Source organism: Equus przewalskii, chromosome 28, assembly GCF_037783145.1.
Source record: "Equus przewalskii isolate Varuska chromosome 28, EquPr2, whole genome shotgun sequence".
NCBI lineage: Eukaryota > Metazoa > Chordata > Mammalia > Perissodactyla > Equidae > Equus > Equus przewalskii.
The window spans coordinates 22,602,405-22,617,664 of NC_091858.1; the positions used below are offsets into that span (position 1 = coordinate 22,602,405).

Below are 15,260 nucleotides of genomic sequence, written 5' to 3' on the forward strand. Positions count from 1 at the left end.
ATGTTAACAGGATCATCAGTCTAAATCTAATATTTAATGAAAATGAGGTAAAAACAAATTGAAAAAATCTTTATCACTTAAAGAAGGATACAAATTAATCTACATATTATGAGCTCTGATGGCCATCCTTTAAAAAAAAAAAAACTTTAAGTAGATTTACAGAGAAATTGAGCAGATAATACAGAGTTCCCCTATGGCGCCTGCCCCACACACAGATTCCTCTATTATTAACAAGCTGTATTATTATGTCTGTTATAATTAATGAACAATATTGATGCATTCTTAAGTAAAGCCCACAGTTTACTCAGATTTCCTTAGATTTCACCAAATGTGCTTTTTCTGATCCAGGATCCCACATTACATTTAGGTGTCATATCTCCTTAGGCTCCCCTTAGCTGGGACCATTTCTGACAGTTACTTTGTTTCTGGTCAACATTCTTTTTTCAGCACATGCTTCGTAAACACCCATTGTTTACCAGACCCTGATCAAAACAGACAGCAAATCCCTGCTCTCAAAGGGTTTGCATTTTAGTAGGGAGCTCATAGTCTACTTTTAAATGTAATTTTAAGACAGAAAGAATGTCTTATAGCAGATTAATATTTAATATTATGGGACTTCTGATTTTTCCATAACTAGCAGAAAAAATTGAGTAACCACTTGTGGATTCATTGTAGAAAGGCATATTGTATCTCAAGTATGTAGAAGATATCTCTGTTCTATTAAAGTGAGTTTTGATTTTACATTTGGGAAGATACTTACTTCCAAAAGAGTTACTCTGTTTACCATGCAACTTTGGAATGGGAGAAAAGAATGTCTGTTGGTCCCTTTTTGCCCACAGGGAAAATATCATCAAAAATTATATTTCGTATTTCAGTTTTTCTTGTGATTGACTAAAGAAGCTTTTCATACAATTGCTGCCTTAAGCTTGATTCTAGGAAATTTTTTTTAAAAATGCATGTGACATGGTATATCAGAAAGGAAGATAGAGTTTGCATATTTGTCTTGCCAGATTGTTGCTGATTATAAGGATTTTTGAGTTGGATGGCTGAAGAATCTGAAATAGCAAGGTGTTATTGAAAGCTTTGACCCTGGGCTTGATAGGGGCCAAGACCTATTAAAGAAAATAGGAAAATTCCAGGAAGAAAGATGTTCTGTGGTCATGGAAATTCGAGTCATTTAAATTATTTTTAGCAGTATAGTGGCTACATATGATGTTACTTTTGCCTTAAAAATTACTATGTTGAGGGTCTGGCCTGGTGGCATAATGGTTAAGTTTGCACGCTGTGCTCCTGGGGCCCAAGGTTCACCAGTTGGGATCCTGGGCGCTGACCTACATGCCATTCATCGAGCCATGCTGTGGCAGCATCCCACATAGAAGAACTGGAAGGACTCATAACTAGGATATACAACTATGTACTGGGGCTTTGGGGAGGAAAAAAAAAAAGAGGAAGATTGGCAACAGATGTTAGCTCAGGGCCAACCGTCCTCACCCAAAGAAAGCATACCTTTAGGAAAAAATCGGAGAATAATCAAAAAACTGAACCTAGTGTAGGAAACGGAAGTTAATACAAAAAAATTCCTACGTTGAAAGTCTCTTGCTCCACCTGTGTCAATTGGAGGGAATGCTGGCCTTTCCTATTCAAGGACAGTATTGGAGTTAACAGCACCATTAGCCATGAATGGTGGGGAGTAGGAATTAGTTATTCTTGGAAACCTTTATTTACTTTTGGACCATTTACTTGAGCAGCTGGTACTGTATCCTACAACCTTTGCGTAATCAGGATATGGGAAGACATCAGTACCTGTTTGATTAAATATATGGACATTCATGAATCCTTCTAGAAAGAAATTTTGCTGTGAGCTGTGTTTTCAGCTACATTGGTCAAACTCTTTTAACAATTACACTGTAGTTTTTTCTTTCTGTCTGGCCTTTCCACCGTATGCTCATTTAAAATCAGTTTCCATAGTGACATCTGGTGGTGGCTTTGAAATCCTAGAGAGTATGTTTGGAATGATAAATATTTTTACTTAACAGGTCCAGATCTCCGGCTGCTTTCAAATTTCTCGGCTTATTAACATCATTTCCTGAAAATGTCTTCATTGTATTCTCGAGATTGGAAAGCGAGGCATTTATTACTTCTGTAATGTTTCACTAAAGCAGAGGGACATTGCTGGGTGGTGCATGTAACAAGCTTGTCTAAACTTGTCTCCTCTGTTCAAGGTATGCACAGTGGAATTGCACAGCAGCATCCCTTTCTTGTCTACTGCTTGTGTACTGTAACCTCATGTCAAGAAAGGGGTCGTTTCCACGTTATCCTTCTCTCGGGCTTTTTCTCTTAGTGCGTTGCTTCTCTTCTGGGGCTGGAGGGAGCTCTGTGCAAGGCCTGGGTTGCCTGGGCTTACACATCATCGAGTTGCATACTATTTTTGCTCTCTCAAAAAGCGAAAGAGGAAATAAAAAATAGGAGCAGAGATGGCAGAGAAAGAAGGGAACTGAGAGACAGGAAGATACTTGAAGACCACAGAGGGCGAGTTTGTATATGGATATATATATGTGCCGAAAAAGATGCTACGGTATTATCGTGGCTATATGTTAAAGAGGAATATCTTTAAAACTGTAGTTTAAATATTTATAGTTTTTGTTGGTTCCTTAGAGAATTGTCCCGGAAAAGTGAATTTGTAACCGAGTGTGCACAGAAGTACTTAGTGAAAGTTGATGATCGTGGACTGAGAGGAGGAAGAGTGAGGTGGAGTTTTGAGAATGAACAGTAGCTTGATTTCGCTTCCAGCGATGGCTAGGGGTCTGTGGCAGTGGTGGTGGTTTTCCTGTGTTAAAGGTGCTAATTAGAAGTCTTCATAATGGAATTCAGAAAGGTTGTTTCCTTTCCATGATTTAAGGTAACTGCTGAAGGAAATAGAAGAAATCCATCTGTAAATGCTAGTGTGGCTTTAGGAAGGACTGGGGACAGAAGCGTGACTAAGTGTGGGAATAGGACTTGTAGTGACTGAGAGAAACAGACACTGCTTCTGGTCAGACTTCTAGATAGTTGGTATGTTAGTCGTTTCAGAAACCAGGACCCCTGTGCAGAATGATTGGGATTCCCATAGCCTCTGATTAAGAGGTGGCTTACTCTGCCTTCGAAACTCTCTGCGTGTTTCGCTCCCTCAAGTTGGGCAAATCATTTCAACTTTGTTTAAAAACGAGAATCGCCCTGGAGGATTTCTAAAGGGTTGCCAGGCTACAGTTCTTGATTTTGAGATGGCTAAGGCCAGATCTACGACCGGTCTTTCTCCGCAGATTATCTAGACCAGCTGTTCTGGACCTGTGGTCTGCTCTGCTTAGATTCAAGATGGAGCTCAGGGTAGTGCTTTCTGTCTGCTTCAGAAGTTTCTGCCTGCGGGTTGATAGAATGTACTTGTGACAGAGCAGACTGATTAAAAAGCAGAACACAAAATAACTTTGCCTGTGTCTGGTCTTTTCCCCCCTACTTTGTGCTTTTAGAACAGTGGTTAGATTTAGAATCTGCAATTAGAATAGTGCATAGGCACCAGACCCTGAATTCCTGTGACCAGGTGGTGTCCTTGAATCTTCTCTCCTTTATTGTCCTTGAAGTGTAGGGGGATCCTTATTTTAGCAGTTGAAAACTGCTTGTAGCCTCTCTTCATGGCAGTAGCCCGTTGTGGTCCTCAGCATCCTTGGTGCTGTGGAGTCTGGGACAATGATGCTATATAGCTAATGTTGACAGTATAGCCTGATGGTGAAGAGCCTGAGTTCTGGAATCAGACTTTCTGATTCAGATCCCGATTCCAACCCGTAATTGTTGACCATGGCTGTGTTTCTCAGTCACTCTAAGGCTTCAGCAAGTTGCTTACTTTATCTAAGCTTCGGTTTTCTCATTTGTAAACCTGGGATGAAAATCGTACAATTTCTGTGGTCTTTAAATGATTTAATGCGTGGGACGCATCTGCTGAAGTCCTTGGCGTATACTAAGTCCTACTGTTATTAAATTATTATGAATATAGTAAATTTCCTTATATTATTATGAATTTGAGCATTTTAGTTAGATTATTCGGCATGCCCTCCTTTTGCTTTGGCCGTTGAGAATTCACTGTATTTTATAGTCAACTATAAGCTATATTAAATAATTTCGTTCTTTCTTTTACAAGGATGTAATAATTAAAGTATATCAAAAGATAAACATCTTAGCAATCATTATATGATATGTATAAAAATATGCAGTCCATGATTCATGAAATATGAACACCTGCACATCTTAGTCTTGCCTATTTACTATTTTAATTGCTAGTTAATACAATCCTGATTTCTCCCTTATTTCAGAGGAGCCACTTTGCTGTCTCAGATTTAATGCTTAGTAATATCCAGAGTTTACCTGGAACTCAGAAACTTCCCCTCCTAGTTGTGGCTAGGAGCTCATGCAAAGAAGAATCTGGCTGCGCCCTGAGTTGCCAGCCAGGTTGGGAGAGGGGGGTGGTTCCCAGGAGAGGGCATCCCTTGCTTGTACACGACAGTCTGGACACCTACAGACCAGAGTAGAAGTGGAACTTGATGAAAAATAAATGAATGTTTTTGTCTCTGATTTAAACCTCATATTTGCATTTTATGTTTCTTTTTTCCCTTCCGCCCTGAGACGAGAGAAGGCTGTTCTATATGAACAAACGTGTAATACAAACCTTATGAATACTGATGTTAAAAAAATGGACAAAGTATGAGATTTGACTTGACTTTTCAGAGTTTTCACGTTAAAGTTTCTTTACTACGCTTTTCTCATACTACTCTGGGAAGGTTCCTCATCTCTCTCGTTCTGAGTTTTCCATCCGTGATATGGAGATAGTACCACCACATATGTAGGCAGGTTGGATGTAAAGATTAAATCAGATAATGCATGTAAGACAGTTATTGTAGTGCCTGCTGTATAGTAAACACAGAACACATTTGTTTCTATAGTTATCTTTGTTATTAAATGCCTACGAATCACATTTAGAGGGATACAGTTTTAAAAAGTGAATAGCAGCCTGAATTATATGAGGATTAGAATTTGTACAAGGTGAATGCAAGCACCATGTACCTGTCTTCTTGACATTTTCTAATAATCCTTCACCTGCCAAGTGAATTATGTTACAGTTTAATGAAATGGCAGAACACAAGAGGAGCATTTGTGTATTCATTTTGTTAATACGTCATCCTAGTAGAGAATGTTCTCTTACTCCGTGACTTCCTTTGTCTCAGTTGATGGGAGGGATGAAAAAAGAGAAACTGGAAAAGATTGTTTTCCCTTGGTTACTAAGGGCACTCTTCTTTCAGGCTAAAAACAGATATAATTTTACTGATTTAGTGAATAGATTGAGTATGCGTAGACTATGTTTGGACCAGAGAAAAAGGAAAACGTATTTGAGTTTATCTGACGGTTGTCTCTGCTGCACGGAGAGACCAGTTAGCTCCTTTTATGTGAGAGTTCTCTGCCTTTGTTCCATATTTTCAGGAGCATTTATTATAGATCCATTTCGAGGGTTTTCTAAGAATTAATGAAGCAGTAGCAAGTAATTATAATGCTTCTGAAATGGCAATACACATTCATTTTGTGATAATCTATTTCACATTTTAATATTTAATTAAACTTGGTATTGATAACTTGTAAACCTTTTTGGGAGTGTTGGCTATGATTATCTAACATTCAAAATAAATGAGTTTTTCTGATATTAACTCCTCAAGTAAGCAAATATTTAAATTTGTATAATCAAAAAATAACAAGTACAGGTTATGTTTGGGATAAAAACTGTTTTATTTCTGAACACAGATAAGTTAATATTTGTTATTTTTCCCCATAGTATTTTGCATTAAATGGGAAACTTTAGTGATTCTAGAGTTGTAGGATTTCCAATGTCCAGCCTGGACCATGGTGTTGAATCCTAAAAGTAGCATTTTTTCAGAATAATTCATGCACAAGAAAAAATACAATGATATATTTTGGGAAAGCCAAAGGACAAGATGACACCATTGAATAGAAAGGTGAGATTTGCTTAAGAGAAATGGATATTTCCACTGTTCATCACCCTCAGAAGAGGTAAATCCTGAGATAGGTAGAGTTTTGACTGGTTTCAATGGCTGGGCCAAGATGTTAGACACACTCTTATCCTTTTCTTTGTAATTGTGTAACTCCAACTTTTACCAATTGACTTAAGAAGAAGTGTGTCCTAGGTTGGGTCCCAATTGAAGACTTTTCTATATCAACTCCAGTTAAGATATCTATTCATTTTCCTTCATTTAATAAATAGTTGGGCTTTGGGTACGGTGCTGGGTATACTGATATTTGAAAAGGATGCAGTCTCTGTGCCCTTGTGGAGCTTATAGCGTAGTGGGAGAATTTATGTTTTTGGCACACTGTTTGTCTTGCCATTTGTTGAAGGTGATTAAAAGAAACTGAAAGATTTGGTACTCAAGAGACCTGAGCGATCCCTTATTCTGGACTTTGAAAACTATGCTCTGTGTTTTCTTAGCTGCCATAAAGGGTGTGTCTACCAAACTGAGATGTGGAGAGGAGTGTTGCTCCTCCTCTTTCTCTGAACTGTAGCTGTGGTCAGATGAATGCCGTGTGCGATGCAGGGGATGCTAGACTGTGGGGCTCAGATCTCTGGTTTTGTCTCTGGGTCCCTGATCAATCTCTGGGAAAGTCAGCAGATCTCAACCCACCATGCATTTCATCCTTGGAAGAACAAAAGTACTGGGCCATTAGATGATCTCTTTCTCTTTTTTTTTTTCCTCTTTTTTCTCCCCAAAGCCCCCTGGTACATAGTTGTACATTCTTAGTTATGGGTCCTTCTGGTTGTGGCATGTCGGATGCTGCCTCAGCATGGCTTGATGAGCGGTGCCATGCCTGCACCCAGGATCCAAACCGGCGAAACCCTGGGCTGCCACAGTGGAGTGCATGAACTTAACCACTCAGCCACAGGGCTGGCCCCAGATGATCTCTTAAGACCCACCTCATTGGGTTGTTTTGAGACTTAAACGAAATGATATTTGTAAAGTGTTCCACATAGTTTCTGACACCTAATGCTGATGATGACAAATACTTTTATAGCTCATATTATGTGCCATGTGCTAGTCTAGTCATTAAGTGTGTATTAGTTCATTTAATCACCCTGTGAGGAACATACTTTCATTATCTCCAATTTATAGGAAACTGAGGCACAGACAGGTTAGGTAACTTGCTCAAGATCACACGGCTGTAAGTGACACATAAGCCCTCCATAAATCAGAGTTGTAATTTAGGTTGACACTTCCTCAAAGTGGCATTTTGTTGTTGTTGTTGACATGCTACCTCATGATTTTCTCCGTCTTTCTCTCTAGGGGTCATAGAGACTTCAGATAGACTGGACCGGGAGTCTACCTCCCATTACTGGCTAACAGTTTATGCAACTGATCAGGGTGTGGTACCACTTTCATCATTTATTGAGGTCTACATCGAGGTTGAAGATGTCAACGACAACGCACCCCAGACCTCAGAGCCTGTTTATTATCCAGAAGTAATGGAAAATTCTCCCAAGGATGTGTCTGTGGTCCAAATTCAGGCGTTTGACCCAGATTCCAGCTCTAATGACAAGCTGACGTACAAAATTACAAGTGGAAATCCACAAGGGTTCTTTGCAATACATCCTAAAACAGGTATGTGTTAATATAATTATATGAAATATTCTTGCTTACGTTCTCCTGATATGGGGAAATTTAAGAATAATTTTCTTAGCCACTTTTCTTTAGTTTTTAATAAGTTGTTTTTCTTTTGAGTTATTCAAAACAAGCCTTTATTTCCAGATGAAAATTGAGTCCAAATGTTTTTTTCCTTTGCATTTGTTTTTATAAAGCTATTTTATCATTTTGCTCGTTAGTGTAGTTTCACATGCAGGTTGAAAAGCAAACATCTTTGTTTTGGTAATAGCTCCTAAATTAGCGATATATCTTAAACTTACTGCAAATTCTGCTGCTGCTAAGTATCCCAATTTTCTTAACTCTGCTTTTTGTGGAGAATATCAAAAGTGTTTATTTCACGATTCACGGTAGTTATTTTTATGTTGTTTTAGAATTTTTCCGTAGAGCAGTGCTGTCTCTCTGCAGGCAGTAGGGGACCAAGTTTTAACAACTTCCAAATTGGGAGCAGTTACTTTCTTGAACTGATATCTCAGGTTTTCCTTCTAGCTCTTTTCTCGTCTCAGTATCTGACCCTGCTTCTAAGCAGATAGCCGCTCGACTCCAAAGTCATCTTCCGAATTCCTTAGAAACTTCTAATCTTTGTCCTTTTACATTTGGCAGTGCATCTACTCTTTTCTCAGTTTTTCATTTGCTTTTGTATTATTTCGCAAAAACGGTGCAGCATAGCTGTCGTTTGTGTCGTGAAAAGTTAGCTGTCATTTATGCAATGAAAACTTCACACCTGGAGGGGTGCACTCTTCAATCTCTTGATGGAGTTAAAACAAGAACCACCGTATGACACTGAGACGACAGTTTATTTGTAGGAAAATAAAACTTCTTATCAAGGAGATCACTGGCCTTTGGACCCAGATGTTTCAGTGATTCAGTACTTTTCCATAGAATCTGATTATGAATTCTGAAGAGGGAGATTTACTATGATTTACATGCCTCGATCATGTCTTTGCTTATTAAGTCTTTCCTTATGCTGGGGGAGCTGGCCTGCTCAGTTCCTGGGTTGTCTATTTGATATGTCAAGGAAATATTACACAAAAATCAAAATTTAGGAGGTGTTCTCAGCTTCCTTACCAGTCTTTGTTATTCCTTTTTTTGTACCATTCTTATTTCATAATTCCCTTTGTTGCACTTAAAAGGAAGCTGCCTTTTTTTTTTTTTTTTTTTGGTGAGGAAGATTCGCCCTGAACTAACATCCATTGCCAATCCTCTTCTTGTTTTTGCTTGAGGAAGATTAGCCTTGAACTAACATCTGTGCCAGTCTTCCTCTACTTTGAATGTAGGATGCCTCCACAGCGGGGCCGATGAGTGGAGTAGGTCCACACCTGGGATCTGAACCCACGAACTTGGGCCTCCAAAGTGGAGCATGCAGAACTGTAACCACTCGGCCATGGGGCCCCTTCCAAAAAAGAAGCAATTTTTAAGGTGGAAAGAAGCTTGAGTTCAATATCTGTGTCCCAAAATGCCCATAGAAAGACACCTGATAGAAATTTTGTGATGTAATATTTTGTCTCTTAAGAAGCATGTTAAAATGTTAGTTTTTAAACCACTCATCAGCATATTTCAACCTGGCATTCACAGAGATAGTCTTTCTTGATTGTTAAGAGTAAACATAACTTCAAGGTTTAATATGAATGTATTAGGATTTACTTTTGCCTTGAGATAATTATCCTGCCAGCTCTTTGGCCAAATTCCTGTATATTCCTCTGATAGAGAATAGGAGTGAGGTTTGGATTCTGAGGAAACCAGTCCTTGATCACAAATGTTTGAGCCCTATAAGAATTTAATTATGTAGGAGAGAAATGGGATCTGAGAGTTTTTTCTTTTGGAATCATTAGGAGGAGGGTGCAGGACCCTGAGCCCAAGACAGAAGGCTGGAATTAAGAGATTATACTACAACACGAAGATTTGAAGTAGCATCTGTAAATGATTAGTAAAAGGCTCTTTAAACAGTGTAGTTGTGTACTATTTTTACTGCATAAATGGTAACCCGGCTCAGCCTCATTTTTGTGAAAGAAAATGAAAGAGGGCTAAGAGCTAAAAAATTAGAAGGCACTCTCGAACATAAAAGAAGAAAGATTAGAAGTTGGTAAAAATTTGGGGGAAGAATTTTAGAGTCAAGAAACTATTTGCTTTGGAAGTGGGGTAGGGGTGCGGCCACAGACCTTGAGACACAGACAAGTCTAGAAGTTAAATCCTTGAGGTGGTAATTCAAGAACGTAACTGCCCCTTTTTCAAAAATTGCTTGTGGGATTAGACTTTAAATGTTTTCATTTTTCTAACGGCTTCTATCTCTCTCATAGATTAGGTTAAGTCCTCTGCAAAGAGACAGGCAAGCACGCGATAAATGTCCTTTTGAATATCTGAGTAAATACTACAGGTGTGAACATAAATGTGTATTTGAGGAGAAGAAGAAGAAAAAACTTAAGGAAATTATATAGATTAGAGCTATAGTGGGGAGCTTTGAAACCTTGGTTATCTCTGGGGCCTCTGAGATGACATCACTGCTATGGTGTTATGTCTTGAAAGGTGGTAATGTGGCATTGCCACTCCCTTTACGTCTCTCTGTTCTGACAGCTCTTAGGAAGAATGTCTGGGGAGACTTCTAAACTCTTCCTTATCTTCAGGGAGAATAAATGCCTTCCAGGAGTCCACAGCTAGCTTCCGAACCCCTGGGTGGGAAGTACATGCCTCCTGCTGGCAGGACAGCAGGAGAAAATTCATAAGGATTACGAAGAGGTTTTATTTTCTTATGAGTTGAAGGCAGGTCATAGTGGAGAATAACTGTAGTTAGTACACAAGAATATTTGTTGCAAAGTATATTATAAACTTTAGGGTTCATAAAAAAGCCTGATCGTTCCGCAAGTCACCTACCATCTCTAAAGATCAAGAAATAACCATATTTTAGCATGGGCATTATTAAAGAATATGGTAAATGCAGCTTCACGAGGTCTGTCTCTAGATGGTTCTGTTCCCACAACTCAGCAGAAAATTTGGGCACGATCCTCGGGGTCCAAAAAGTAATGCCTCAAAGTGTACATCTTCCTCAAAACTTTTCAAATAGACTATTGTTAATAAGTTAGGTCAGTATTATGGGGGCCAGACTGTGAAAGCTGATGAAAGACAGTCTGGGAGGAGGAAGTTCCCGTGATTTACTGACCCAAAACACCACCTGGAGACCCTAAATCATGTTACTTAATAATTAATGGCTGAGTGAGAAAAATCAATGGGCTGGAAATTAAGACATCTGGGCATGAGCGAGGCTTTTCCTCTAGGATCTTAGGGAAAAGTGGCTTCCAGGTCGGTCCATTTGATGGTTAGTGATGAGTGCTTTTGCACATCCGTTAAGGCACGTATTTGCAAAATACAGAGCCCCCAGAATCATTTATAGGAGATGCCACAGCCTCTCCCACTTGTGTATGTTACCTTTGCTCTATTAACTGTACATAAGATGATCAAGGTCTTAGTAGATTGATAAATGTGTGCATCTCCTTTGGATAAACACGTTTAATGAAGTCAGATTAGTCTCCTTGCTCCTCAGCGGTAAAGGTAAGTTTAGGACTCTGGTGATTCTCAAGATGTCCAGCAGACTAGAGCAAGACATTCGTTGTTATTCATTGTTTGTTTACGCATCAGGTGTTCACAGAGCTTGTGCTCTGTTTACAGCACGTTAAGAGATAATTTGAAAGTTTGTAGTCTGCATAAGTGAAATAGCAAAGAGAAACAGGTGGGTACCAGAGAGTGCGCCAAAGACTGTAGCAAACACCTCTGGAGGAATGGGAACAGAATGATGTGGTGGGTGTACTCAGGAGGACGAGAGCCCTTGGGAATGTTACTGGGCTGATTTTGACGGTAGTGAAAGTGGTTGGGTGGAGAAGAGGAAGGGGGTATTTATCACGTTGGGGGTCAATTTGAAGGCATGGTGAGAATTAGCAGCCAAGAGATGAAGTTAGATGAGTGTATGGGAGAATGACTATGCTTGATGGAAAACCTTAAATACCAGAATAAGGGTTAAAGGAGAATATTTGTTATTTTTATAAATAACCAGCTATTTTTGACAGTCTACATGCATTTCCTTGGAATATTTTGTATAAATGTAAATCAGATGACCTGAGTCATTTTGGAGAGGAGACCATCTCTACGGTACCTTTTTCTCCTCTTGTCATCATATGACAAAGTATTAAAAGAAAAAAAACCTTGCTAGGACTGGATTTGATAATCTGAATTTTGGGTTCTAAATGACAAGTTTGTGTGATCATTTTTTGAATGTTTTTTATCTTCCAGTCAAAGTTTCTGTGCTTGATTATGATGCCAGGAACTCTCTCTCTGCATCTCACGTGGTTCTTTTGATATTGTTTGTAAGTAGGGTGAGGAGCGTTCTTTTTCAGACTGTACAAGCAAAAGAGACTTAATCCTTTTTCCTTTTCTGATACACTTTTGTTGACACCAGAAATTTTTATAACATTTTTTTGTTAGATTATGTCCAGTATCAGCTGGGGTCAGTTTGCTTCTTTTAACATGAATTGTGCACTTGCTCAAGATGGGAGAGAGACAAGAGCACAGAATGTTCACTTGTCTGAGCCTTGACCGCCCCAGCTCCCGCAGACAAACTCATCACAGCTTTGTGGTATGTCAAGGACAGAGAAGACAGGGAGTCCCCAACAATAGGGACTAGTGTGCACTTCACAGGTTCCATTATCCACGAGTAACCTCAGGACACTGAAACCGCCCTAGCAAAGTGCCTTTTTAGTCCATGTTACCAGTTTGAACCTCTGAGGAGTGATATGCTACTTAGAATTGGCAGATAATCTTGAAGTCTTACTTTTAGGCCTGTGGATGCTTTAGACAAGACCAGTTTTAGTCTCTTATCTGTATGTTTGGTGTTTTCCAAGCTTTGGAAGCAAGTATTGCTTCCAAATACAAAGCAAGTGTTGCTCTTTAGTTTTAAAAAATGTGGTTGAAGTCTTATTGGCAGACAGTAAATTGCACATATAGAAAGTCTGCGATTAGAGAAGTTTTAACAAAGCGATACAACTGTGAAGCCATCACCACGATCGAGCCATGAACATATCTGTCGCTCCCAGAAGTTTCCCCGTGACTGTTTGTATTCCCTCCCTCCCACTCTCCTCTCTGTCCCCATCCCTGGCAACCACTGATCTACTTTCCATCACTATATGTTAGTTTGCATTTCCTAAAGTTTTATATATATGGGCTCATACGGTATATACCCTTTTTTTGTACAGCTTCTTGGACCTACCATATATACTCTGAGATTCGTGCATGTTGTAGTGAGTACCAAGAGTACATTCTTTTTTGTTGCTGTACATCCTTTGTATAGATATTACTACAATATGCTTATCCAGTCACCTGTTGGTGCACATTTGTGTTCTTGCCACTTTTTGGCATCTTCTCATTCATTGATGGACATCGTCCTGTTTAGTAACATATATAATATACTTAGAAAGAGTTTTTCTTATGGTTAAAAATAAAGTCATCGGAAATGTACATTAAGTAGAAGCACCCTTTTTGAATACATGTGCATGTTTATGTATGTGATTTCTGTGTCTTCTTGTGCCTCTTAAAAAGGTTTAGGCTTTTTCACAGGTATTGGGTCTGTTTCTGTCCACTTAAAACTTTGAATGGTTCAGAAACGATTTTGAGGCTGTTTCATCTTCCTGTTTTCTTAGCTTTTCCTTTATCAATTCTGTAGAGTTAAAATTTCGTGTATTTTGGAGGATGATCTTTCCTCTGAATCTCTTCTCCTCACTGGCTCTGGAGCACCTTGCACTGTTCAAATCCTGTAAGTCCTGCTGGTTCTCTCTGGACCGATTTCCATCAGACTGTCTCCTGCCTGGCCCCTGTGAGAGTTGAGCTTGAAGGAGACAGCCAGAGAGAAAGCAGCAAGCCTGGGCTTTCCATCTTTAGCTGTCATCTTGTCTTATTCTCTCGTCTTTCTCATGCCACTCTTCCAACCTTCTACCATGTCTTGACCTCACTTTTAGATGAGGCTCGAGCAAAATTTCCATAAGGAGCCAGAGGGGCAGTGACAGGTTTGGCTCGTGTGCTTTGCACTTTATATTTTACAAGCACTCACGTACTTCATCCTTACAAGAAGCCCTGTGAGGTGGGTAGAGACTGCAAATGCCGGGAGTCTGCTGTCTTCCCCATTTGTGCTTTTTCCATTTTACAAATTATTATATGACTTCAGAGAGGTTAAGGCCACCCAGAGGTCAGAGCCAGAAAGACACGAATTTCATAACTGCTGCTTCTCGGTGCATAGTCCCACGTTCACTGTCTCTGCCTTTGGGTTTGGGATGTAAACGTGGTTTGGGAGCCAGTTTTTCTGTACCTTCTCTGTTCTTTGTACTAAGAGTTCCTGCATTATATAATGGTTGATTTTTAGCTAATCTTATTTCTGTGATACCTTCAGACCAAAAAGCATGAAGCTTCTAAATAACACTAGATGTTTAAACTTAGTTTTATTAACCGTGCGCGGCAGGGATCATTAAACTTTTTCTGTAAAGGGCCAGGTAGTAAATATTTTGGGCTTTGCAGGCCATATAGTCTCTGTGACAGCTGCTCAGCTCGGTCCCCGTAGAGTGAAAGCCGCCGTAGAGAGTATGGAAATGAACAGGCGTGACTGTGTCCCAGTGACAGTTTATTTATGGACATTGAAATTTGAATTTCATGTTCTTTTCATGAGTCACAGTATATTCTTCTTTTGATTTTTTTCAACCATTTAAGAGGGTAAAAGCCATTCTTAGCTAGCAAACCATACCAAAACAGGTTGATGGTAGTTTTCTGACCCCAAAAAGTTGATGTATTTGCCAGTTGGACTAGTCAAATTGTTGATTTATTTCTGAGAGGGTAGACTATTTGATATTTCTAAAGTAAAAATTGCCCTAAGTGATGAATACATAGAAAAGATGATCTGTGTTTTGCTTCTCTAGGTTGTTAAAACTGTTCTTTAAAGAATCGGTGGCTAGAATATTAGTTATCAAGGTTAAAATCTCCGAGAAGATTTAGCAAGTTGATGATAGAATATTCAGGTCTCTTCTACTCTGAGAAATTACTGTTTCTCACTAGAAGATAAAATATTTCCAAGTTTTGAACTCTCACACTTCTTCGTGCTGGTATATCCTGTTAAAAATATTTCAGAGCTTGAAATTCCAGCTGTCTCAGTTGGTTATATGTACGCTTATTAAATCTTTACCATTTCCTCCATTTGTTTTCTTAATTCCCTTATGCGGAGTTGAAATATTTATGCTCAAATTACTAAGTTACAGCTTCTCATGCTTTGTAGAGGACAACTTTATACATTGGCCTGTTTCTCATTCATTCGTTTACAGGTAGGATAGCATATTTAATATAGAATTACTTTATGTTCAATATAGGAAATATTATTTGATTGCAGATAGCTTTGGTGATATTTGTATGTAAATTGTATGCATACATATATATACATATATGGAGAGAGTGTTTATGTGTTGTAATTCCTAAAGCGTGGTAAAGTCATAAAATGCTGTAGTAGCCAATAGGTGGACT

The 15,260-nt window shown here is 39.0% G+C and overlaps 1 protein-coding gene across 15 annotated transcripts in view; it reads left to right on the forward strand.

The window, feature by feature from the left end:
- FAT1 (FAT atypical cadherin 1) overlaps positions 1-15,260 on the forward strand; it is a 131,578-nt gene that overhangs the window by 52,513 nt on the left and 63,805 nt on the right. For all 15 annotated transcript variants that reach the window (XR_011534282.1, XR_011534283.1, XR_544649.2 and 12 more), the window contains exon 3: positions 7,368-7,682. Coding sequence is in view for 10 of the 15 variants with exons in the window: in XM_008518629.2 (XP_008516851.2) it covers positions 7,368-7,682 (315 nt within the window). In the remaining 5 variants the exon portion in view is untranslated. The remainder of the gene's footprint in view (positions 1-7,367; positions 7,683-15,260) is intronic.